At 39.7% G+C, this 25,836-nt stretch overlaps 1 protein-coding gene across 12 annotated transcripts in view; it reads left to right on the forward strand.

The window, feature by feature from the left end:
* fbrsl1 (fibrosin-like 1) overlaps positions 1–23,920 on the forward strand; it is a 1,023,586-nt gene extending 999,666 nt beyond the window's left edge. For 8 of the 12 annotated variants that reach the window (XM_043715446.2, XM_043715444.2, XM_043715451.2 and 5 more), the window contains 8 exons: positions 5,209–5,241; positions 6,732–6,773; positions 8,992–9,063; positions 10,019–10,154; positions 11,714–11,794; positions 18,031–18,114; positions 20,646–20,871; positions 22,153–23,920. In XM_043715446.2, the coding sequence (XP_043571381.1) occupies positions 5,209–5,241; positions 6,732–6,773; positions 8,992–9,063; positions 10,019–10,154; positions 11,714–11,794; positions 18,031–18,114; positions 20,646–20,871; positions 22,153–23,383 (1,905 nt within the window). In that variant the 3' untranslated portion in view covers positions 23,384–23,920. The remainder of the gene's footprint in view (positions 1–5,208; positions 5,242–6,731; positions 6,774–8,991; positions 9,064–10,018; positions 10,155–11,713; positions 11,795–18,030; positions 18,115–20,645; positions 20,872–22,152) is intronic. The other 4 variants (XM_043715445.2, XM_043715447.2, XM_043715448.2 and 1 more) reach the window with 4 other exon arrangements.
* Positions 23,921–25,836: the final 1,916 nt, after the last annotated feature.

The following is a 25,836-nucleotide window of genomic DNA, read 5'->3' on the forward strand; positions in this document are numbered from 1 at the left end:
GCCAGTGTTGGACTGGGGTGGACAAAGTTAAAAATCACACAACACCAGGTTATAGTCCGACAGGTTTAATTGAAAGCACTAGTTTTCGGAGCACTGCCCCTTCATCAGGTGGTTATGCAGCAGGACCATAAAACACAGAATTTTTAGCAAAAAGGTTACAGTGTCATGGGGCTGAAATATATTAAACAAACCTAGATTAAGTCTCTTATCTTTTCGAATGGTTTTCCTAGTTTTGGTTCGTTAATATGTAAGTCACATTCTCAAGATAACTTGAGGTTTTCTAACAAAATATGTCATTTCATAGAGTCATAGAGATGTACAGCACGGGAACAGACCCTTCAGTTCAACTCGGTCAGACCAAATATCCCAACCCAATCTAGTCCCACCTGCCAGCACCCAGCCCATAACTCTCCAAACCTTTCCTATTCATATACCCACCCAGATGCCTTTTAAATGTTGCAATTGTAAGCCTTCACCACTTTCTCTGGCAGCCCATTCCACACACGCACCAACTCTGCGTGAAAGTGTTGCCCCTTAGGACTCTTTTATATCTTTGCTCTCTCACCCTAAACCTATGCTCTCTAGTTCTGGACTCCCCCACCCCTCAGAAAAAAGTTTGTCTGTTTATCCTATCAATGTCCCTTGTGATTTTATAAACCTTTATGAGGTCACCCCTCAGCCTCCGACGTTCTAGGGAAAATAGACCTAGCCTGCAATCCTCCAACATCCTTGTAAATCTTTTCTGAACCCTTTCAAGTTTCACAACATCTTTCCGATAGGAAGGAGACCAGAATTGCACGCAATATTCCAAAAGTGGCCTAACCAACGTCCTGTACAGCTGCAACATGACCTCCCAACTCCTGTACTCAATACTCTGACCAATAAAGGAAAGCATAATAAATGCCTCCTTCACTATAAATGCCTCCTTCACCATCCTATCTACCTGTCACTCCACTTTCAAGGAGCTATGAAACTGCAGTCCAAGGTCTCTTTGTTCAGCAACACTCTGTAGGACCTTACCATTAAGTGCATAAGTCCTGCTAAGATTTGCTTTCCCAAAATGCAGCACCTCGCATTTATCTGAATTAAACTCCATCTGCCACTTCTCAGCCTATTGGCCCATCTGGTCCAGATCCTGTTGTAATCCGAGATAACCTTCTTCACTGTCCACTACACCTCCAATTTTGATGTCATCTGCAAACTTACTAACATCCAAATCAATTATATAAATGACAAAAAGTAGAGAACCCAGCACCAATCCTTGTGGCACTCCACTGGTCACAGGCCTCTAGTCTGAAAAACAACCCTCCTCCACCACCCTCTATCTTCTCCCTTTGAGCCAGTTCTGTATCTGGATGGCTAGTTCTCCCTGTATTCTGTGAGATCTAACCTTGCTAACCAGTCTCCCATTGGGAACCTTGTCGAACGCCTTATCGAAGTCCAACTAGATCACATCACCTCTCTGCCCTCATCAATCCTTTTTGTTCCTTCTTCAAAAAACTCAATCAAGTTTGTGAGACATGATTTCCCACACACAAAGTCATGTTGACTATCCCTAATCAGTCCTTGCCTTTCCAAATACATGTACATCCAGTCCCTCAGGATTCCCTCCAACAACTTGCCCACCACCGACATCAGGCTCACTGGTCTATAGTTCCCTGGCTTGTCCTTACCACTCTTCTTAAATAGTGGTGCCACATTAGCCAACCTCCAGTCTTCCAGCACCTCACACTGTGACTATCGATGATACAAATATCTCAGCAAGAGGCCCAGCAATCACTTCTCTTGCTTCCCACAGAGTTCTAGGGTACACCTGATCAGGTCCTGGGGATTTATTCACCTTTTCTCGCCTTCAAACAGCCACCAAATCTTAAACAGACCATTGTTCACAGCAAACTGCCCAGCCTTCAGGACAATATCGACCACAACATCATACAACCCTGTCATGGCAACGACTGCAAGAGGTGTCAGAGTGTCGACACGGATACAGTCATTGCACGTGAGGACACCTCCCACCATGTACACGGCAGGTACAAATATGACTTGGGCAACCTTGTCTGTCTCATACACTGCAGGCAAGAATGCCCTGAGGCATCGTACATTACCGAAACAGAGCAGATGCTATGACAACAGATGAATGGACACAGCACAACAATCACCAGGCAAGGGTGTTCCCATCCAGTCGGGGAACACTTCAGTAGTCCGGGACATTCGGCCTTGGACCTTCGGGTGACCATCCTCCAAGGCGGACTTCAGGACAAGCAACAACGCAATGTGGCTGAGTAGAGGGCTGATAGCCAAGTTCAGTACCCATGAGCATCGCCTCAACTGGGACCTTGGGTTCATGTCACACTACAGGTGACCCCGCTGCACTCATGAGCGCTGGTGTGCGCGCACACACTCTGTGTGTGTGTGTGTGTGTGTGTGTGTGTGTCTCTCTCTCTCTCTCTGTGTCACACACTAACACAGACCCTCTCTCATACATGCGCACACACACACACACACACCCTCACACTCATATCCACGCACTCACCCCCTCGTCTTTTCTCCCACCGCACACACTCACATTTACACACACTCTCACTATCTTTCCTGCATGCACACGCATACATTTATAGGGTGAATCTGTATTTGCAGAATTATACTTTATTTTGCTCAAAAATGCATAACCTACAGTCAATCGATGTAAGATTCTGTAAATCCCAGTTTAAAAATAGAGCTAGTTTGATTCAAGATTGGGACGTAGATAGACTTTAACCTCACACATTTAATGCACTGTCTGAACTGAGATGACACATTTTGTTAGAAAACTTGAAGTTATCTTGAGAATGTGACTTAAAAGAAATTCTGTGATTTATATGTTAACAAACCGGAAACTGGCAAAACCATTCTAAAAGATGAAAGACTTAATCTAAGTTTGTTTAATATATTTCAGCCACATGAAATTGACCTTTTGCTATAAATTGTGTTTTATGGTCCTGCTGCACAATCACCTGATGAAGAAGCAGCGTTTTTAAAGCTAGTGCTTCCAAATAAACCTGTTGGTCTACAACCTGGTGTTGTGTGATTTTTAACTTTGTCCTTGGAATACCGCATCTTAGCAACAGTATTTGAGAATACTCTCTGATGCTGGTTGCACAACAAGGTGAAATCCTGAAACAAGATCAGATTTAATCATTGAATCTATTAAACCTTTGTTCATTGGCCTTTTATCTAACTTTGATCCCTAAAACTCCTCATTCTGTCATTGTCATAGCAATGACTTCATTCTGTATAAAGCCATATTGCTAATTAACAAAACAGCACAAGCAGATGGGAAATCACATTTGGTTTCAATGGCTCTTTGCTGTCTATTTTCAGTTAAAAGTCTAGGTTCTATTTGAATATAGCTCGAGTCCCTGAATTTGGCCCATTTATACTGTGCCATTAATTCAGTGTCAGTAGATATCTAATCAAATGTAAGATTCAGATATATCCAGAAGACGCAGAACCCTGACTTTCAGTTTGGTCAGAATTTGTCCAACATTAACAAAAGGTCATTGCAGGTCAGTAATGTGTGTATCACAAGATATAAACCTTTCTTCAGGTCACAAAACTGGCAACTGCTAGTCAACAGTGAACAATCATGTTATTTTCACCTGAGAAGTTCTCCTATGTGACATTTTGCAGCTTTCAGCAGTTTTGCTTATTGGGTTGTTTCTCATGCATTTTCTCAATTGAGTAAACATTGAGTGAGATTACATTCTAAGTCAATTATTTAGATGTGTCTAATATTGAATATCTACAAAATAATTTAAATATATGTTTTTGAATTTCAAGAATGGGCAGATATTTCAAGCAGCAAGCATCTCATTTGACTTAAACCGTCAATTCTGTTTCTCTCTGCACTGCTGTCAGACCTAAGTATTTCAAATGCTTGTATTTTGATATTAAGCAGTGACCTTTTTAATGGCTCTGAAGTTTATGTTGAGATCTCAATAAATCAGAATTCTACAAGCCATTTTTTGTTATAAAAAACTAAAATCCAGTGAGATTATTATAATCTGAAAGGATCATGAAAAGACAGGATTTGCATTTGGTGGCTTTCATAACCCAACCATTCCACAGAGAGTTGTGGTCAGTTAAGTTCTTTGAAATATGTCGTTACTGTTGTGATGTGCAAGTTGCCATTTTAGGCACAGAAGGGTTGTAAAGAATATGAAGAGTATTAATATTTCATTTCACTACATGGAGAAAACCAGTGGGAATGTTGTGCCTTTTGGGTTTGTGAAAAAATGCAGAGTTGATTTTAATACACGTGAAAGGCTGTTTTGATCTAGAATATTTAAACTGAAAAAATGTTCTTATGTTGATAGATTCTGATAGGGACAATAGATATAACTGAAAGATGAATTGAGTTAAAGCTTTGTTAATGCTGGTTGTTGAAAATGTTCAAATTTCCAATAAATAAGTGAAGTTAAAACACAGCTGTGAAGACAGAACTTGTTCCCACCCAGGCAGAGAGTTAAGGAAGCAGAGAACTTTAGCAGTTTGTGGTACCTGACTCTGAAATCAGTTTATAACATTTACCACTGCAGAGTTCAGGCAGTGCAACAGCTAAGATGATTTGTTGCATGCACACAGCAGTGTACTTCTGTAACAAAATGTATTGACCTAAAAATGAAATAAAAAATGAATAGATTTTGCAATCTATATAGATCAGCTAATTCAAAATGAATCAGGATGATCAAATGAATTAATTACCAAGAATAATTATAATTTCTTCTGCAAAGCATTTGTATATTTTTTTAAAAGTGACCATTGATAGTGAACACAATAATATACAGCAACAATGTACCATATATTTTGACCGATGGCGATGATTAGCAGCGACACACAGCAAACATAGATGTTGTGCTATTAGTTTAGCTTCTTTGTGAAAATGTTTACATTATTTTGTTGTCTGTAAGTGCTGTTAAAGAAAGAAATGTCATTTTACTGATGGTGACATGAAAATATGAAAGTTTTTAAAAAAGAAACGTGAGTTTCATGTAAACCAAAAGTTCTTTGAAATTGCCACTGAGTGATAAACTCAAGTTTGGGTGAGTTTATTGCATTAGACGCTGACCAAAATCTCGTTAATTTATCCAAGAAGGTTTTTATGTTGTCAGTTCCCATTAAAATTTTGCTTCTGTTAATATAATTGTGCAACTTTTCTGTCTTTTCTAGCAGTTGTCAGATCCATACAGGCAGTCAATAAGAGTAAGTGAGATTAACTTTTTGCAATGGTTACTTGTCTTATGAATAAACCTTGCACTTTATTAATTTGGTTTGTTTCTATTCCAAAACATCTTGTTTATAATAGAATGTTTGAAAGTATGCACAATGCAAGTCCCAAGTTTGTTTTTTGCTGACATTGTTTATAACTAATTTTAATACCTGTTTGTATGATTTTGTCTAAAATTTAAGTTGGCACCTCAAACTGCCTACTGCCTTTTTTTGATCACTTCTGGCAGAATTACTCGATTATTGTGCTTCACAAAAGCCATTCATTCTGCTGTTTCATGCTGATATATGAATGTTCATGCACCTGATTTCAACTTTATGGTCCAAAAGAAACACAATATGAAGAGTTATTTTTCTTTTCTCCATCTGCCTGGGAGTTTCTCTGGACTGTACTTCATGCCTGCAGAACCTTTACATGGGATTTCTGACACGTTTCCATTTTGACACATATTGTGGAAATTCTAATTGGATACTTCTTAAATGTTAAAGATAAAAGGGTAATTTTGAAACTGAGCTTTTTTTTTTAAATTTAATTCGGTTTGTAGATAACCTGAAGTGTTGAATCAGATTTTTACGATTCCAATTGGCCTGACATGAGCTTAGGAAAAATTCTGAAGTATGAAAATCATCATCATTTATTTACTAATAAACAGACCATGATGTATCTAATTCAGTCACTGGTGTAAGGAAATGGCAAGCTTAAATTATTTCTGAACGTTGTAAAGACAACAACTCTTGTTCTTTGAAAGTTGTGGAAAATGCTTAAATAAAATTAAAGATTTCTGTAATCAAATAACTGTGTTTGCTCTGGTGGGTTGTGCAGTTGTAATAGTGTGCATTTCTGTAAATATTATTTTGTCGGTGTGATTAAGTAATTTGGAGCAAATTAACTTAGTGCTGGTTTTCCCTCCATAATGCTCTAAATGGATAAACACAGCAAGTGTGTTCATATTTAAAATTAATACAGAATATTCAAAATGCATAGTTGTATGATTCTATGTGCCTTTTGGCTTAGTCCCAACCAAATAGATTATATAAACTTTACTGAACCTGTCCTATCTCCTTTCTGTGATCTACGTTGGGGCCCAATTTCAAATCTTATTTGCTTTTTAAGCATCATTTGAGAGTTTACGTGGTTATCCACACATCAAAACTTCTGTTCCTGTAGTGATGCATTCATTGTGAATGCAACATTTCTTTGAAATCTATTGAAGTTTGTTTGCTTTCTGGCAACAAAGGATGAGAAATGAAGGCGTTATCACAAAGTTCTGACTTCAAACATCTTTGTGCTTCAGCAAGGCTTTCTATCTTCCCTCTGAACACTTCTTTGCAGACTGCAATTGAAGGCCAAGGGGAAAACTTATGGATGACTTTGTTTTAAAAAAAAAATCAAGACATCTATTTTTGACATGGTTTCATCCATGAAGAATTTATTTGTTTCATTTGTGTTTACTGTTTTCTTCCAGCTCCCACTCAAAAGGGTAAATCTACCTCAAAAACCAATGGGCGTAAGTATACCTTGAGTAAAAGTATTAATTGACACCCCAGTTTGCCTGGGGATGAGTCCTAGGCCAGGGATTCCATTTCATAGAAGTCAGGTTAAAGGCTGTCCGGGAATTATTTTGCCTCTTTTGTTTTTGGATTTCCAGAAAAATTCTTCAAAACATCCTTCACTATAAAATTTATTGGACTTGATAGCTAGACCTTGAATTTGATGGCACCAGGTATTTTTGCGGTCACAACTTCAGGCTCTTTGGGGCATTTCCAAATTAGCCTGCTCACTCTTTGGTTACCTGAAGATCTAATTCATCTTTTCTTCCCCTCTTAATACAAGAGAATTAATGATAGAAGCTCGGAATACATACAGTTCTGACCGCTATTATCTTCTATATTCTTAAGCTTGACCTGTTCCCGACTTGCTCCCTATTCAGCCAAGGATAGTCAGTATTCCTGCTGAATTCTTCTACTTGTATTGTTCTCAAAATATACTTGTAAACTATTTTTTCTTTTTAATGGGGGTCAGGGTGGGTTGATTCACAGCTGTTGGCTTCTCTGGCTGGTTTATGTACACGTTTGCGCCATGATTAGGAAAAGTGAACTGTTTTATTTATTTTTCTTTTCTCCTTCCACCCTCCCCTGTCACAGAAAAGGAAGCAGATTATAATAATGGTAATTGGCAAGCTCTCGCTTCTTCAGTACCCAAATAATAAGCCTATCGGTAGACATCTTTACAATCATGATGCAGGGAGATTCAAATTACTTCAACCAATATGGAATTTGTTAATGATAAGTACTGAATGCTTTGGTTTATCTCTTGTCACTGGGTAAGCAGTTAGTGTGCCCTTGCACTATATTTAGTGAACAAGATATTCTGGAGTTCAGGAGAGTGTAACAAATAAGTAGCATGCTTAAGTGTAGTATTTAGTCTTGCACAGATGTCTGTGATTTATTGAGTCTGCTACCTTATGCTTGTTAGTGCTGTTGATCTGGAAATAATAACATTGATGGCTTGGCTCTCAATAATAGAGACAGCTCAGCTGTGTACTGTAATACCTTGGCTGCCTTATCTAACGCAGACATGTGCACAGACTTCATTTTCATTTCATGCCCCTAGTATCCAAATATCATTGAGATCATGAGATAATCATTCTTTAATTCTAAGCCCTCAAGGATGAAGGAGACCTAAGATTCTACCTTATGGGTGCATGTATAAACAGTCTACTGCTGTACACATTGGAAATTCAGTCAACTGTGAAGACAAGACATTGGTCAGTTTATCATAAGGAATGGATAAGCAGGTTTTGGAATATGTCCCACTAATACTGACCTCTATTCCATCTCAAAATAATAATGCATCACCCTGAGAAAAATCAAGGGTCATTCAAGAAGAACTGTAACCCAAATATGTATTAATTTTGAGAAAGTTAACCATAGAAGTTGCTTCGAAAGAAGCCATGACAGACTGCTCCTAATATTAGTGTTGCATTTTGGACCTGCTTTTCATGAGATGTAGCCATGACACCATCAGGTTGTTTTACAATCTGCTATAGTTCCTAGTCAAATTCTTCTCATTCAGAAAGAAGTGTCAAAATAAGCTGTGGCATGAGCAGAAGATTGTTCACCATAGGTGCAGTAATTCTTATTCTTCAAGTTCTCCTTTGCATAACAAATTTCCATTGCCTGAATTAGTGAGGGTGCTCTTAATCAGGCTTCTTACTTTCATCATGGAAGATAAGCAATCTCTTGCTGAAAATGAAGAACCGAGAACGTAGCTTTACTGTTTCTGATTCAGCTGAAATTTAAATTATTATGATTTCTTCAAATAAAAGTAGCACTTTTATAAAATCAAAACTGTATTGTCATCTACATGTGTCATCTTGGCATTCCACTCCTAAATGCAGTAAGTCAGTCCAAATCTCATGTGCAAGGTGCATTCTATCTCCTGATTTACATATCCTTGTTCTGGTGTACATCTGTTGATTTGTCGAATTAAAAGCAGTCTTACCATAGGATTGAAAATAATTTTTTTATTCATACGGATTACCTCACGTTAAATATTTGCTTCAAACTTTGCAGCATATATATTTGGGTACACACCATTTAGAAGGCTTTTGGCTTCTTATTGAGTGCTTTGCATTTTGTTTCAGTAAGCCTATAAACATGCATGTTTTTGTTACTGCAGTTGAAACAAGTCTACTAAAATGTATTGCGTCTTGTGTCTTACAGAAACCTGGGAAATGGTGTGCCGTTCATGTGCAGATTGCCTGGCAAATCTACCATCACCAGCAAAAACTGAAGGTATTTAAAAAACAAATCTTCTCAATCCCAGAATTGACCATTTTTGTTTTCTCTTTTCCCAAAGTATTTTTTTAAATGTCAGTTTAAATGAATTTTTTTTTTCTTTATCCTTTCATGGGATGTAGGAATCACTGGCAAGGCCAGCATTTACTTTATATCACTATTACCCTTGAACTGAATCATTTGATAGATTAATGGTAAATGTAGGGGAATGGGTCTGGACAGATTGCTCTTCAGAGTGTCAGTGTGGACTTGTTGGGGGCAAAGGGCCTGTTTCCACACTGTAGGGAATCTAATATAATATAAAATAATTCAGAGTGCATCTAAGAGTGAACTACATTGTCATGGATCTGCCAATATATGTAAGCCAGACCAAGTAAGGACAACAGATTTTATTCCCTAAAGGACATCAGTGAATGAGATGGGTTTTTACGAGAATTCATTGCTTCATAGTCAACCTTACTGAGGATAGTTTTCAACTGACATTATTAATTGAATTTGGACTCCATCAGCTGTCATTGTGGGTTTTCAACCAAATGTTTCATATTATTCGCCTGGACCTCCAGATTACCAATCCATTATGCCATCATATTCCCCGAAATATAATCAACATCAGAAGCTGCCATGTGTGTTAGAATTTTGGCAATGTATGTGAGCCATTTAGTCTCACGTCCTGTCTTCCCCTCCCAAGCAGAGCAACAATGTTTTTTAAATAATTCTGTCCAAAATTATTAGCTGAAATCTCCTTTTTGGAAGTGCACTTAATTAAAAGGCGATCAACAGGAATACTGTTTTCACAAAAATTAATTTTTCAAAAGGAGTTTTTCACATTCCCTGAGGAACTTCCCAGCTCCTATCTCCCATTTTATCAAGACAGAAATCAGCCAGTTTATGTTATGAAGCAATTGGTTACTTTTGGTACATGATACTGAAGAACTTTGTTGTACTTTTAAAGCAACAAATGCCAATGGACCATCACAAACTTGAAATAGGGGGCAAGCTGGACCTGTTTAGTCGACCACCTGCACCTGGAATATTTCCTGGATTCTCATATCCACATGACCTGGCCAGGCCCCTCTTCTCAACCACAGGTATGTTACCTGATGACATGAAATGTTTTATTTCCTCTTCTCTTAGATTATACTTCATTCATGCTGAAACGCGCTGGAATGGATTAGTGCATTTATCTTTCTGACACCTCATAGTACAAAGGAATGGCAAGTTTCAACTTGGGAATGGCGTTCTTTGGGTTTCTCGTTGCTCCTATTAGTAAAGCACCTGATGGTTTTATTGTCTGACCAAGAAATCAGCAACTTTTTCAGAAAGCCTGTTTGCTAAATGTTGCATCCAAACTAGATGATTGAACCTGTGGAGTTTATTTGGTGTTTGAGATCCCACAGCATTGTCATGGTCCTGGTTTTAGGTTCCATCTCTGCTTGATACTTTAAATCATTCCAAAAATCTTGTAATCAATATCTTTAGTTTTAGGTTCAACCTCTTAGCAAGTGAGAATCGATCTAAGGTTCATCTTTCTCTGATCTTACTCATGGCAGTATAATATATATATTAATTTTACACCTTGGTCTGAATTAAATCTTTAAACATTAATGAGTGTTTAGACTAAAGCTGATTTCAATTTAAAATAATGAGCCATCCTTACTTCGACAATACAGATTGGACTTTGTTGGCAGCTATCCTCCATAGATTGGTAATTCATCCAGAATTTCAGTGCACTAGGTTCCACTTGCCTATCGGTCTGACCCCAAGCACAACTAAATCAAGATCCTCCTCTGAACGCCTTTGCCCTAATCCTATCTCTATAGTCCCGTTTCAGCCCTTACCTTCCTGAACTTCCTAACCCCTTCCATCTTACTACTTATCACTTCTTTCAATCATCTTTCCTAAAGTATTTATCACTGCCAGCATGTCGGGTGTTTACTACACTAAAGCCATGATGACGTAGATGCAGTTCACTGGATATTTGATGAAGGTTTCCTGGAAGTCAACAAAATATAGCGATTCAAAACGTTAACTAAATTACCATCAGATGAAATGTTCACTGATTGTGTATTGTTTTTATTCCCCTGCTGCTGGCACATTGAAAAACACCTCACTCCTTCCAGGCACTGCAGATGTGCTGATATCTTTGGTATCCTAGTAGATATGTGTTAACTTTGACTAGCTGTCCAGAAGACAGATGGTTGGCTGCCCAGCCAATACTGTGTTCGATAACGTACTGCCACTTTGCAGCATTTCCTTTTGTTTCTCTGGTGGATCTTCATTATCGCCTTGCTGGTGTCCTGTGCATTACAAAAGTTTGTAAGTGATCTCATTTAAAACCCGTCACTCGGGTTCTCATCTGTTAGATGTGTCCTGAGATCTTGGCGGATTGGAAAATGACAGTCGCCATCAGTCATTTGGAAGGAGAGTAAAAGATATGTTTCAATGCATTTCCATTTCAACAGAAAGCTGCCTCCTGGGTTGATGATATAGTAATAATTTGAACTATATGTACGTGTTCACTGAAATGACCCTATGTATCTCTATTCTCTGATGACTTGTTAACAGTATTGATGGATTGTTGCTTTCAGCTTTTCTTGACTCCTTTATCCTTCATTTAACCGTGGCTTTTTTTGTCCTTTCTTTGTAGGTAATGCACATCCAACTGCAACCACCTTTGGACCTCCACCTCATCACCACAGCAACTATTTACCCACTGGTCACCTGGCAGGTGAGAACTGTGGGCTGGGGAAAGGGGATGTGAGTGAGTGAATATTTACAAATATGCAACCTTATACTTGGGTTTGACAAAGCAATTGCTCACATTGCATTTAGTCACAGCTAAATAAAATTATGATCAGGTTTTCTTTCACTTAACAGTTCCCTCAGCTGCTTTCTTTTCCAGAAGGGATACTATAATAGTGCCTGTTGCAATTCAGCGGGTTTCAGTACCTTGTGATATCACTGCTATTTTCTGGTTTTAATAATGAAGGCTCCACTAGCGTTTCAACATCAATTTATAAGGTGCCAGTTCACTCTTTTGCAGCTCCAAAGTCCACTCCTTGGACTTGAAACCAACTGTGCTGTTTTTTTTTAAATGGCTTATTTCACTGAGATGGAAAATTCTGCATTAATGACACTGCAGCCTGAAGGCATCAGCTAAGCAGAATCTTGCATGGCTCCCTCTGCCTATTAAAATTCACCTGGTCATTGATATAGCTGATTGAATAAGTTTGAGTCATAATTATGGAGGACTTAAGGGACTGAAGTTCGGTAGCCTTGACAGAACCCAATATGAACATCTGTGAGCAAATTATTACTGAGTAACTGTTGCTTAATGGCACTGTTGCAGATGCTTTTTGCTTAAATTACTGAAGACCAGGAGTAGGATTATGCGATGGTAATTGGCTAGGTTGGATTTGCCTTGCTTTTACTAAGCTGACATACCTGTGTAAATTTCCACGGTGTTGAACAGATCCCAGTATAGTAGCTGTCCTGCAGCAGTTTGACCATGGGAGTGACCAGTTCTGTAACACAAGTATTTTTCCAAGTCTGCGTGAAATGAGTCTGTCTTGATCCCTGAATATAACCTGACTGTCAATGTTTGCTGGTTCCAAACCTTCGACAAGACTGGGCTATGGTTCTCAAACTCTTTTTTTGTTGAGGAATCCCTTTTCAAATAGATTAGCAATCTCAGATTAGACCATAAAACACAGGAGCAGAAATTAGGCCATTCAACCCATTAGAGTCTGCTCTGCCATTCAATCATGGCAGAAGATTTCACAACCCCATTCTCCCGCTTTCTCCCCATAACCCTTGATCCCCATGACAATCAACGACCTATCTTTCTCTGTCGTAAATATACTCAATGACATGGCCTCCACAGCCTTCTGTGGCAAAGAATTCCAAAGATTCACCACTGTCTGGTTGAAGAAGTTTCTCCTTATCTCTGAAAGGTCTTCTCTTTACTCTAAGGCTGTGCCCTTGGGTCCTAGTCTCTCCTACCAATGGAAACATCTTCTCAACATCCACTCTGTCCAGGCCACTCTATATTGTATAATTTTCAATTAGATTCTCCTCCCCCACCACCACCACCACCAACTCCCCATCCATCTAAACTCAATTGAATATAGAGCCAGACTCCTAAAACGTTCCTCAAATGTTAAGCTTTTCATTCCTGGGACAATTCTCGTGAACCCCTTCTGAATCCACTCCAGGGCCAGTACATCCTTCCTGAGATATGGGGCTCAAAACTGTGCACAGTACTCCAAATGTGGTCTGACCAGACCCTTATAAACCCTCAGAAACACATCCCTGCTTTTATATTCCAATCCTCTCAAAATAAATGCCAACATTGCATTTGCCTTCCTAACTACTAACTCAACCTGCAAATTTCCTTGAGAGAATCCTGGACTGGAACTCCCAAGTCTCTTTACACTTCAGATTTCTGAATTTTCTCCCCATTTAGAAAATAGTCCATGCCTCCTCCTCTTACCAAAGTGCATGACCACACACTTTCGCACATTGTACTTCATCTGCCACTTTTTGCCCACTCTCCTAACCTATCCAAATCATTCCTGCCGCCTCAATGCTACCTATCCCTCTGCCTATCTTTGTATCATCTGCAAACTTAGCCAGAATGTCCTCAGTTCCTCCAGCTAGATCATTAATGTATAAAGTGAAACGTTGTGATCGCAACACTGGCCCTTGCGGAACACCACTTGTCACCGGCTGCCATCCTGAGAAAGACCCTTTTATCCCTACTCTCTACATCCTGCCAGACAGCCAAGCTTCTATCTCCATTGCCTCTAACACCATGGGCCATTATCTTACTCAGCAGATTTCTGTGCAACACCTTCTTGAAGTCCAGATAGATGACATCCAGTAGCTCTCCTTGGTCAAACCTGCTCATTACCACCTCAAAGGATTCTAGCAGACTCGTCAGGCAAGACCTGTCCTTGACAAAACCTGCTGATTTTGCCCGACTTTACCATACATTTCCAAGTATTCAGAATTCTCATCCTTCACAATGGACTTCGAAACCTTACCCACAACCGAGGTTAGGCTAATCAGCCTATAAGTTTCTGTCTTTTGCCTTACTCCCTTTTTAAACCGAGCAAGCGATTTTCCAGTCCTCTGAAACCCTCCATTACTGAAAGGTGCAAGTACATTGCTCAATGCAGTCTTAAGGCTACTGGGAAAGATGTAGAGGCAAATCTGAAATGAAATTATAAAGAGGCACAAGCATTATAGAAAGGTATAACGAAGGACTTTAAATACCCCAAATATAGGTTCAGATAGTGGTTATATTAAGGACAGATGAGATAAATCATTCTTAGATTGTGTTTAGGAAAGTTTTCTAGAGCAGTATATGTACAGTCCAACATGAACAGCACAGTTAGACCTGGTTCTCAAGAGCAAGGTGGTACAAATTGATCAACTATAAGTAGGGGAACATGTAGGGTGAAGTGATCATTGTATCATAAGATTTAGAATAATGGTGGAAAAAGGAATGGGCAATCCAGAATAAGAATAGTTAATTGGGGAAAAACCAACTTGAATGGGGCAAGACAGAGCTGAACCAGACATACTGGAGTAGAAGGTTGGCAGGAAGGCCTGTAGCTGAATATTGAACTATTTTTAAAGAGATGGTTTGGATACAGTCAAGATATATTTCCTCAAAAGGAAAAGGAGGGCAAATAAATCCAAAGCTCTCCTGGATGAAAAGAAGTTACAATTATGATAAAGCATGCACTGACAAGAGTCAAATAGCAGATACATATGAGAACCAAGTTGAGTGCAAAAATCTCAAAAGCAGTGAAAAAGCAAATAAGAGAAGTGAAAAAAGACTAGCGGTTAATGTAAATGGAACGCCAGACTTCTATAGGCCAGTAAAATTCTGTGTCTTACAATTGTGTTCTCCACAATCACCTGATGAAGGAGCAGCACTCCGAAAGCTAGTGCTTCCAATTAAATCTGTTGGACTATAACCTTGTGTTGTGTGATTTTTAACTTTGTACACCCCTGTCTAATACTGGCATTTCCAAATCAAGATTTTATAAACCTCTATACGGTCACCCCTCAAACTCTTCTGCTCCAGTGAAACATGTCCCAGTCTCTCCTTATAACTTAAACCCTCCATTTCCAGCAACATCCCAGTAAATCTTTTCTGAATCCTCTCCAGCATAATAATATCCTTCCTACAACAGGGCAACCAGAACTAGACGCCATACTCCAAAAGAGGTCTTGGGTAGTAAAAGAAGGAATAGGGCTCATTAAGAACTAAAATGGAGATTTATAGATAAAAGAAGGGAGCACATCTGAGATAATAAATGCATGTTTAGTATTTATCTTTACTAAGGAACCAGATGCTACCGAAGTCATTTGACAGAGGAGGAAACTCAGGTCACGGAAAAGGTTCAAAATTGATGAAGCAGTGATCTCAGATAAGCTGTTAATACTTGGAATTAACAAAGCACCTGGACAGAATGGAATGCATCCAACAATATTGAAGGAAACAAGAACAGAAATTATATAGGCACTGGCCATAATCTTTCAGTATTCCCTGGACACGGGGGTGGTACTAGACAGCTGGAGAATTGCAAATATCATGGCCTTGTTTTAAAAAGATACTAAATAAAAGCCCAGCAATTATAGACTAGTTAAAGTAATGGAAAACCTTCTGTAGAAACAGTAATTTGGAATAGAATTAATAGTCATATGGGCAAATATGGGCTATTTAGGGAGAGTCACCATGCATTTCTTAAAAAGCGTTCTTTGAAGAGGTAGTACAAAGAGTTGATGAATATAATGCTGTTGATCAGTGCACATGCCAGATTTTAAGAGAAACATAATAGCTTATGGAATAAAGGGAACAGTAGCATTGTTGCTGAGTGATAAGAAACAGTAACCAGTGGTTAAGAGCCATAAAAGTAAATGTGATGTGAGAAGAAATGTTTCCACCTAGCGAGTAGTTCAGGTTTATAGTGCACTGCTTGGGATTGTGGTAGAGAAAGGTTAAATTGAGGCATTCAAAAAGGACTTATGTGATTATTTAAATAGAAATACTCTGCAACATTTATGATTTGGAGATGCTGGTGTTGGACTGGGGTGTGCAAAGTTAAACATCACACAACATCAGGTTACAGTCAAACAGATTTATTTGGAAGCACTAGCTGTTGGAGCGCTGCTCCTTCATCAGGTGGCTGTGGAGTATAAGAACTTTTGCTATTAATTCTGTGTCTTACTTATACTCCACAACCACCTGATGAAGGAGCAGTGCTCCACAGCTAAAGCTTCCAAATAAATCTGTTTGACTGTAACCTGGTGTTGTGATTTTTAACTCTCTACAACATTATGGGGAAAGGCCAACAGCATAGTGCTAAGTCAGTGTTTATTCAAACAGCTGGTGCAGACAAGGTGGGTAACATGCACTGCACAATAACAATTCCATGATTCTTCGAATACAGAAATAACAGCAAGCTGAAACAAATTGTTGCCTGAGGGAAAATAATTCCATGCCACTCATTTTTAGCACTTAACCTTTTAAACAGAGAGTGTTGTCTGAAACTTATGATTAGATTACTTACTTCGGCCCAACAAGTCCATACTGACCTGCCAAAGAACAACCCACCCAGGCCCATTCCCCAACATTTACCCCTTCACCTAACACTGCAGGCAATTTAGAATGGCCAATTCACTTAACCTGCACATTTTGGGATTGTGGGAGGAAACCCACACAGACACGGAGAGAATGTGCAAACTCCACACAGAGAGTCACCTGAGGCAGGAATTGAACCCAGGTCTCTGGCGCTGTGAGGCAGCAGTCCTAACCACTGTGCCGCCCATGTACATAGAATCACGCAACACAGCATTTTCTACTGTGATAATCATAAATATCTTCAAGGGATGTTAGCTTCAAGGATAAAATAGCTCTTTTACCTAAATCAGCATGTACAAAAGAAACATAGGCAGTGTAGTTGTTAATTGTAATTACATCAATTTTCGGTATAGTTTTCGTGAGTTCTTGTCAAATGAGTTAAAATCAAAGTTTATCATAGTAAAACATGCTTTCTAGTAGATTTTCTGTGTGGCAAGTTAGAGTAAAATTATCTCTTAAATATCACGCTGGAGCATTCTTTGAGACTGGTGTGAATAAGAAACCTCAGACAAATTGAGTGTGAAATCCTAAGGACTTGGTGTTCTATTTTTTTCTTTATCAGTGGTTGGAAAATCTAGTTTTAGGATATGCAAATAAATTTAACAGTCAAGTCTGGATATTTTCAGTTGTTTTAAATAAATGAATAGAATTAGAATCCGTACAATGTGGAAACAGGCCAATTGGCCAACAAGTCTGCACCGACCCTCTAAAGAGTTTCTCACCCAAACCCATTCCTCTATCCTATTACTCTACATTTCCCCTGACAAATGCACATTGCTTACATATCCCTGAACACTGTGAGCAATTTAGCATGGCTAATGCACCTAACTTGTACATCTTTGGACTGTGGGAGGAAACCTGAGCACCCAGAGGAAACTCGTGCGCACACGGGGAAAATGTGCAAACTCCACACAGACAGCTGCCCGAGGCTAGAATCAAACTCGGATCCCTGGCGCTGTCAGGCACCAGTGCTAACCACTGAGCCTCCGCGCAGCCCACAGATGCAGAACAAAAACACCTGTTCTCAAGTCATTGGACTTTAGTTTAACTAACCTATGAGCCTGCTGTTTTACTAGCTTGGAAAAGATTGCACGCGTTCAGACAGGTTTTATTAGGCAGTTAGAAACAAGATGCTGCCTGGTATTAAAGTGAACTATTTATACATCAAACCTTCTAAAGGAATAGTCAACACCATTTTACAGTAAATCTCACTGAGAGTCAGTCTGCAAAATTAAATGCATGTCCTCAGACCTCTAAGTCTTTTATAGCAATGGCTGACTGTTTTTTAAATCCATGTCGTTTTACAGATCCATTCAGTCGAACAAACACCTACGGTGGCCTTGGAAACCTCAGCACGAGTGCCTTTGGAGGATTAGGCAATCCAGCACTTGGTTAGTGGACATTTGTATTGTAAATCTAAAGTATCATTATTCATTGTGTTGTCCTAACACTTTTTTTCAGATAATGTATTTATTTAGATTGGTATTATCACTGGACTGTTAATCTAGAGACCCAGGTATTTTCTCCTTTAGTGTCTCCCACTTTATTCTGGTAAAAGGGTGACTGTGGGTACCTGCATTGGGCCCAGTTATGCCTGAATCTTTACTTGTACCTGTCCAATAGTGGCCCCCATCCACAACTCGTTCTCTAGTAAGTCATTGACATCATCAGTGCTGCTTTCCCCTCTCATCCAGAATGGGAAAAGTTATTTCACTTACAATTGCCACCCTGCTCTCACTTTCACCAGTCCATCTCTGACTCTTCCCTTCCTCGACATCTCTGTTTCCATTTCTGGGGATAGGGTGGCCACCAATATCCATTACAAACCCACTAACTCCCATACACTCCCATTGACTATACACACACACTCTGCTTGCTGCAAAGACTTTATTACATTCTCCCAGTTCCTCCAGACCTGTTTCAATGATGCCAACTTAGACAAGGAGGCCTTCACAATGTCCACCACCTTCATCAACCAAGGATTCCTCGCCACCATTGTTGACAGGACCCTCAGCCATGTCCGATCCATCTCCTGTACTTTGGCTCTCACCCCGGTCTTCCACACAGCAATAGAGGCCTGTTATCCTCACCTACTAATCGACCAGCATTCGCATCCAAAGGATTAGCCACCATTTCTGCCACCTCCAATGGGATGCAGCCACCAGACAAATATTCTCAACTCTCCTTGTCAGCCTTCTGCAGGGGCTGTTCTCTCTTGGACACGCTGGTCCACTCTTCCTCCATTCCAAGCACCTTCCCTTGCAGTCACAGGAAGTGTTACATCTGCCCAATTACTTCCTCCCTTCCTCCCTCCTCACTATCCAGGGCCCCAGACATACCTTCCAGGTGAAGCAGTGTTTTACCTGCATTTCATTCAATCTAATCCACTGTATTCGCTGCTCAATGTGGGACCTCTGTACTTGGCCAAACAAAGCACAGATTGGATGAAGGTTTGCAGAACACCCATGTTCTGTCCACAAAAATGGCCCTGACCTTCTAGTTGCCTGCCACTTCAACACACCACCATGTTTCCTGGCTAACATCTCTTTCTCAGGCTTTTTACAATTGCTCCCAACGAAGCTGAAAGAGCAGCACCTCATTTTTCACTTGGGAACCCTACAGTTTTCTGGACTCAATATCAAGTTCAATAATTTTAAGGGTGGAACTCTTCTTCTCCCATGTTCTTACTCCAAACCCCACATAGCAGGCCTTGTTGTAACATGGGCTGCTGGTCCCAATTAGCAGCTATCCACTTTCCCAGGGCTGACCTTTACCCATTCCTTTATCTGCCCAACTGTTGTTCTCTCTCTCAGGGCTCCATCTCCACCTATCTTTTAGTCTTTTCCCATTCTCCCATCCCATCTTTATTATATATACCAACCTTTTTCTAGCTACAGTCAGTTCTAAAGAAGGGTCACTGGACCCAAAACGTTAACTCTGCTTTGTGTTCACAGATGCTACCAGACTTGGTTTTCCAGCAATTTCTGTTTTTGCCCCAGTAATGTTCAGGGGACCTGGACTGGAATTCTGCCATGGCAAATGAATTGAATTCAATTTTAAAAATCTGTACTTAAGAGTCTAATGATGACTGTAAATCCATTGTCAATTGTCAGAAAAACCCATCCAATTCCCGAAAGTTCTTTAGGGAAGGAAATTGTCAGCCTTCCCTAGTCTGACCTGCATGTGACTCCAGACCCACAGTAATGTAGTTGACCTTTAACTGCCCTCTGTGCAATTAGGGATGGGCAATAGATGCAAGCCCTAGCCAGTGTTGCCCTTATCCCATGAATGAATTTTATACAAAGGAAGGAGTGCAATTACTTGTTTTGACTAGCTGTGGCAGTTTGCCAATGTGTTTACTTCATGCAGGAGTTAGCTATCTTAATAGGCCATTAACACACACACACATGTCCTGCTAACATCTTTGCCAAGTCCCTTTAAAAAAAATCAGAAGAATGCAGCTGATGATGTGATAATGTTGCATTGCGTATCCCACTTTCTAAATCTGGCAATTATTGCTGTCATGCAGGTCATGTAGGAGCTGCCCCGGCGGCATGAGCATTCTTTCTCAAACAATAGTACAGACATCAGACTGAGTTTTTACACTTGACTCATTAAGGGACTCGAACCATCTGGGTGTAACATAGGCATTCAGGCTTCATAAGTGCAAGCTTCCACCAGTATTGCTGTATGGTGGCATGGAGTATGCACTATCAAGACTAAATGTCTTTACTGTGTCCCTGTTCTAAGTCTACTTCAAATAAGCAACTCAACTGTGAAAACTTGACTGTCAATGTCCAAATCCAGCTCCAAGTGTTTTTTTTTTGGCTTGGCAAAACAGTACATCATAGAATCTTGTCCATCATGTGATTTTAAGTATTCCACTTAATTTGTTTGTTTCTCATATATTCTACTTGCCTAGCTTCCAACAGCATGTTTGGTCACAAAGAAGCTCCAGGAATACAAAGCCTCAACAATGCTCATGAACCGTGGAACCGTCTCCATCGAACTCCACCTTCATTTCCAACCCCACCACAGTGGCCAAAGCCAGGGGAGTCTGAACGAAGCTCCTCGGTAACTAATCACGACAGAGACCGAGATTTGGAGAAAAGAGAATCTTCACTTAAAAGTGACAGAGAGAAAGAAAGGTACGTGCCTAACTATACCATCTTGTTCACAGGGAGTTCTCTATCAGTAGCGTTCCCTGTGTGAACACATTCTATCTACTTCACTTCATGTGTTATAGGGTTGATTCTTCTTGATCTGAGCATCTTCCTCCATAGACTAATGGTTCTGTGCACATCAGGTTCTCACAAACATTTTCCAATTCATCATGCGAATAAGAACATGATTTAATTATCAAGAACAAATTGATCCAATTTTTGAACAGTTTTCACTGTTGCTGTTGGAAAAGGTGCTGTGCATATGGACTCGCTTCACGTGGACAATTTTGATTACAATGGGACTCACAGAAAGACACAGGATGCCCTTCTTCCCTCACACCCCACTGCAGAATGAAGCAGCCATGATCTGAAATTTCCAGCAGTTTGTAATATTCAATCGTAGTTTGAATGCCAATGCTAATAGGATATCCTGTCAGTGGGCCTGTATTTTGCAGCAAACCAATGCACCAAACTAAGTTGTGGAACATTAATCCCGACATTTATTTGTAATGTGGAAGATGATGTCACCCATCGATAAATCATCCCTTCATTTGTGTTTATTTTGCAAGGGGGATGGGCAACACAAATCATTAAAGAATCAAATGTAAAATCAGTTCTAGAATCCCACAGTGTAAAATACAGTGATCTTTGGGAGTCTTAATTTGTCTGTTCATTATATTAGAATCATCGAATTTTACAGCACAATGAGCCTGGTCTGCCTTTCACGCCTGTGCTAATTCTCAGGAAAAGCTATCAATTTAGCCCTGTAGCCCTGCAAATATTTCTTTTCTGAAATCACTTTTTCAAATTATTGTTGAATCTGCTTCCAAATTCCTGCAAAAACATTACAAGTCATTGCTTAAAAAATATTCCTTATCAAATATCTAAACAGTTTATTTCTGACTTAAAATGAATACCATTATGTTTTGTTGACTGAATCGAGCAAACATTCAGTTATAATTCTGCGATTCTATGAAAAGACATTTCAGCTCTGCGTAATTGTAAGAAAAAAGCCTCATTTTGATATATGCAGCTGTCCATCAGCATTGCAAAAGAGATAACATTAGCGTTCTATGTATCGACCACATGCAGCGTTTCACTTTAAAAGGTCCCATTGACCTGTGAGATATTTCCAGAATTTCATATTAAAAATAATTTGCCTACAAACTTTCCAAACTTTTCAGATTAACTAGATTTGAATAACCGATTACCAGACATATTTGTTTGCAGTACCATGCAGTTTAAAACATTGGCATTTTTTTCTAGGGACGGAGTGGAGAAAAACAGGCACTCCAACCGATCATCACCAGCATCTGCTCCAGTCAACCATCAAATCAACAACCTCATCCACAGCAACAGCCGAAGCATGAATGATCCAAACAGGCACCACAGCAACACTGAGCGAGATCGGTCAAAGGAGCTGGAGAGGGAGCACACAGACCCACTGAGAGAGTTCCCCGGCACTGAGCATAAAATCAAGGAGAACCGGTCACCAGTAAAGGATGGGCAGAGCCATGAGAGACGACTACCTGAAGAAAACACAAAACCAGTTGTGAGGCCCAATTCTCCATACAACAGAGGTGTGCTGAGTGAAAGCATGAAGCTCAGCAATTCAGTGAGCAAAGACAGTGAAAGGAAATCAGAGCCGTCCTGTGACCTCCAGAAAATAAAGAACGATGTAAAGATAAAGGAAGAGCGAAAGGAGGATAATGAAGTGATGGTAATAGGTTCGGACTCATCTCAGCATCCAAGGAACAATGAGCCACCTCACCACACATCCATACACGGACTTTCACTGGGTCATTCTATGGGGCCCATGCCCATCACAATGAGCAGCATCCACCAGATGAACAACATGAACGTGCTGGACCGTGCACGAATGGTAACACCTTTCATAGGCATGAACCCGCTGGCGGGAAGAGAACGACTGCCCCACCCTGGATTTTCATGGGATCCTGTCCGGGATCCTTTACGTGATGCATACCGGAGCTTTGATTTGCACCGCAGGATGGAATTCCCTTTACGCACAGATTCCATGCACCGGTTCCCAACATCAGCTGGTTTCTATGAGCATGATCGGTCATTTAGAGACAGGGAGCCTCATGACTACAATCATGAGCATGTTCTGGAGGTCAGACGTGAACAGGAGCGCTTACGACACACAGATGAAAGAGAACGTTTGCATCTAAGGGAAGAATTTGACCGTGCTAGGTTACATGCCTTGCACACGTCTGCTATGGATAGTCACTTGGCACATGTGCCGTCCTTTATGCCTCATATAAGTGGAATGCACTACCCAAGGCTAAGTCCATCCACTGCCAATCACAATGGTATTTTGAACAGGACCCCACCAACTGCAGCATTGAGTGCTCCACCTCCTCTTGTACCAGCAGGCAGTGCACGGTCTGTCTCTCCCCGGAGGACTACACCACTCACTAACTCAGAGTCCCGGGACTACTCCCCTTCTCGTAATCCCAAAGAAGTTGAGGCAAGGTAGTTCTTGGACCTAGTGACGGCTGTCCTGTATATGAGATCCTTTGATTCAAATAATGCACTGCAACAAGAAGAGAACCCTGTAAATTTATAGAATTGAAGCACAGTTGAGAGGGATATAAAGTCTGAACTTTGATATCAGAAGATTGCTTATAATTGGAATTAATATATTATCAATTATAAATCTCTAGATTTCTTTGTGCAGAGAAGAATTCTGAAATCATGTTTGTACATTTTTCCAATATTTGAAATCTAATTTGTATGAATTTGTAATTTTATTATTTCACTTTAATTTGTTTGCTTTTCAGTTTTGTGTTCTGTTTTTCAGCAATTACAGGCCTCGGACTATTTTAATAATACCCAGGGTTTGCAATTGGTATCATTAATCAAGATACCAATTTACAATGAATCCACTGTGATGTTTCTTATTGAGGCCAAAAATGACTTTATTTGCTTCCCAAAAATGTCTGTGTATTCTGAGAAATGTACAAATCTGAATTTGTTTTGCCTTATTAACAATTACAAGATATGCAGAACAGGTCCTTGTGGTTCGTGTACAAATGTAAATACTCTGTTGATACTCAGAACATGCTAATTAAATTCTTTACTTAGGTAGCCTTTATAAAGGGTTTCTGAAACCAGAACAGCTCACTGGATATTTGTAGCACAGTTATTCCTATAGTGTCACGTGGAAGTGTGCTTGAAGCTCAGTTTCAGAGAAGCATATTCAATTCAACTATGCAAGAACCGCAGGCAGGTCTTTCACAAAGGCTGCGCTACCAAACTAATGGCAACATACTGTGGGGTGGGGGGAAACTACTGTGTGCAACAGTGGAGACATGTAAATCCATTAAGCAGACACAATACAAGAGGGAGAGACAAAAACTGTTGGACCAATTAGGCACCCAGTTCAGAGAAAGATTTTATTTCTCAATCCACAACACAGACAATGTATTGGGAGAAATTCTTAGTGGCTGACAAGGACATTCAGTGTGGACCTTGTGTAATTGTGCAGTGTTTTTATGGAATCTGTATACAAAACAAAGTAGTATTTTAGGATCAAATCTCATAGTAACATTTCTAATAAAATACTGTTAGCAATGAAGTGCTTAAACAGGTCTTTCTTGCAGTGTGGTTCTGACTGAACTACTCTGCCTGATTCTTCATTTCTTGGTCATATGTAAATTTTGCCATGTTTTAATTGCTGGACAAAAAAAGCAGCATCTGTGTTTATATATCTGGGCTTTTACTCTGTAGTTACTTCATACATCAGCTGCCATTTCTTTCTTTCTGCTCTGTACTTTGGTTTCTGTATTTTAAACAGACTTGATTCCTGTAGATCAATGAGACAAATACAGCATTGATTTTGAGACAAAATGGTTGTTTGTTTGTTGTGTCAGAGGTCATACCAATTGAACTGGTTAACACCACCCCTTGAGTAGTTGATGCAAAATTGTTTTGACAATCCCTACAGAGAAGCTGTATGCCTGTGGCAATGCTTTTTTTGTGATCTTCAGCTGAGCACTATACGGTCAGTAGTTACATTATTGGATCAAGTAAAACAAAAACCTTCAAAATCAACATAGGGCCTTTGTTTCCCTATTCATTCCCAAGCAAAAATCTGTTTAATGTGAAAATATCTCACTGGTTTACTTATTAGAGGATGTGATACATTGTAATTCTCACTGCAATTCTATCCATGCAACTTATATGGGTCCTATCATCCAACTAAACCATGGCAAGCTCATGAGGTTAATTTTTTTTTCATTCATAAAATGTGAATGTCATTGGCTATGCCAGCTTTACCCATCCCCAAGGGGACACATTTAAAACTGAAAAGAATTCAGTGAGCAGTTAACAACCACATTGCTGTGGTCTGGAATAGTGTAGACCAGACCAGGTAGCATGGTTGGATGGTAGATTTCCTTCACTGAAGGTTGTTAATGAACCAGCTGACGACAGTTGACCATGGGTACTTGATTATCATTCTAGTAGCTTTAAATTGCAGATTTTTGCAAAGAAGCTGTGCCATGCTTTGTTTCATTGTATTCAGCAGTTGTTTTCTTTCACATTACTGTGTATTTGTACTTAGACTTTATTTTCCCTTCATCTTGTTACAACAAGTTTGAGTTTGTTTTCTTCTTTGAAAGTTTGTTTAAGCCTGCATTCATGGAGTGAAAAGTTGTTTGTGAAATAACTGCTTGTGATTTTGATGTGTTTTAAATTTTGACAGAAGGGTTTTACTGATTAATACTATAAAGTGAACTTTTACACACTATAAAAGTCTAGAATATAGAGCACCTGACAGCACATTTGTCAAGACAGTGAGCTATTCAGCCATGTAGACCACAGATTTCTTAAGAACATAAGAAATGAGACAGGAGTAGGCTATTCGGTCCCTCAAGCCTGCATTGCCATTCAACAATCTCATGATTGATCTGCCCCAGGGCCTCAACT

This window comes from Chiloscyllium plagiosum, unplaced genomic scaffold, assembly GCF_037043375.1.
Source record: "Chiloscyllium plagiosum isolate Xiang-an unplaced genomic scaffold, Cpla_swu_hap1 HiC_scaffold_24, whole genome shotgun sequence".
Lineage (NCBI taxonomy): Eukaryota > Metazoa > Chordata > Chondrichthyes > Orectolobiformes > Hemiscylliidae > Chiloscyllium > Chiloscyllium plagiosum.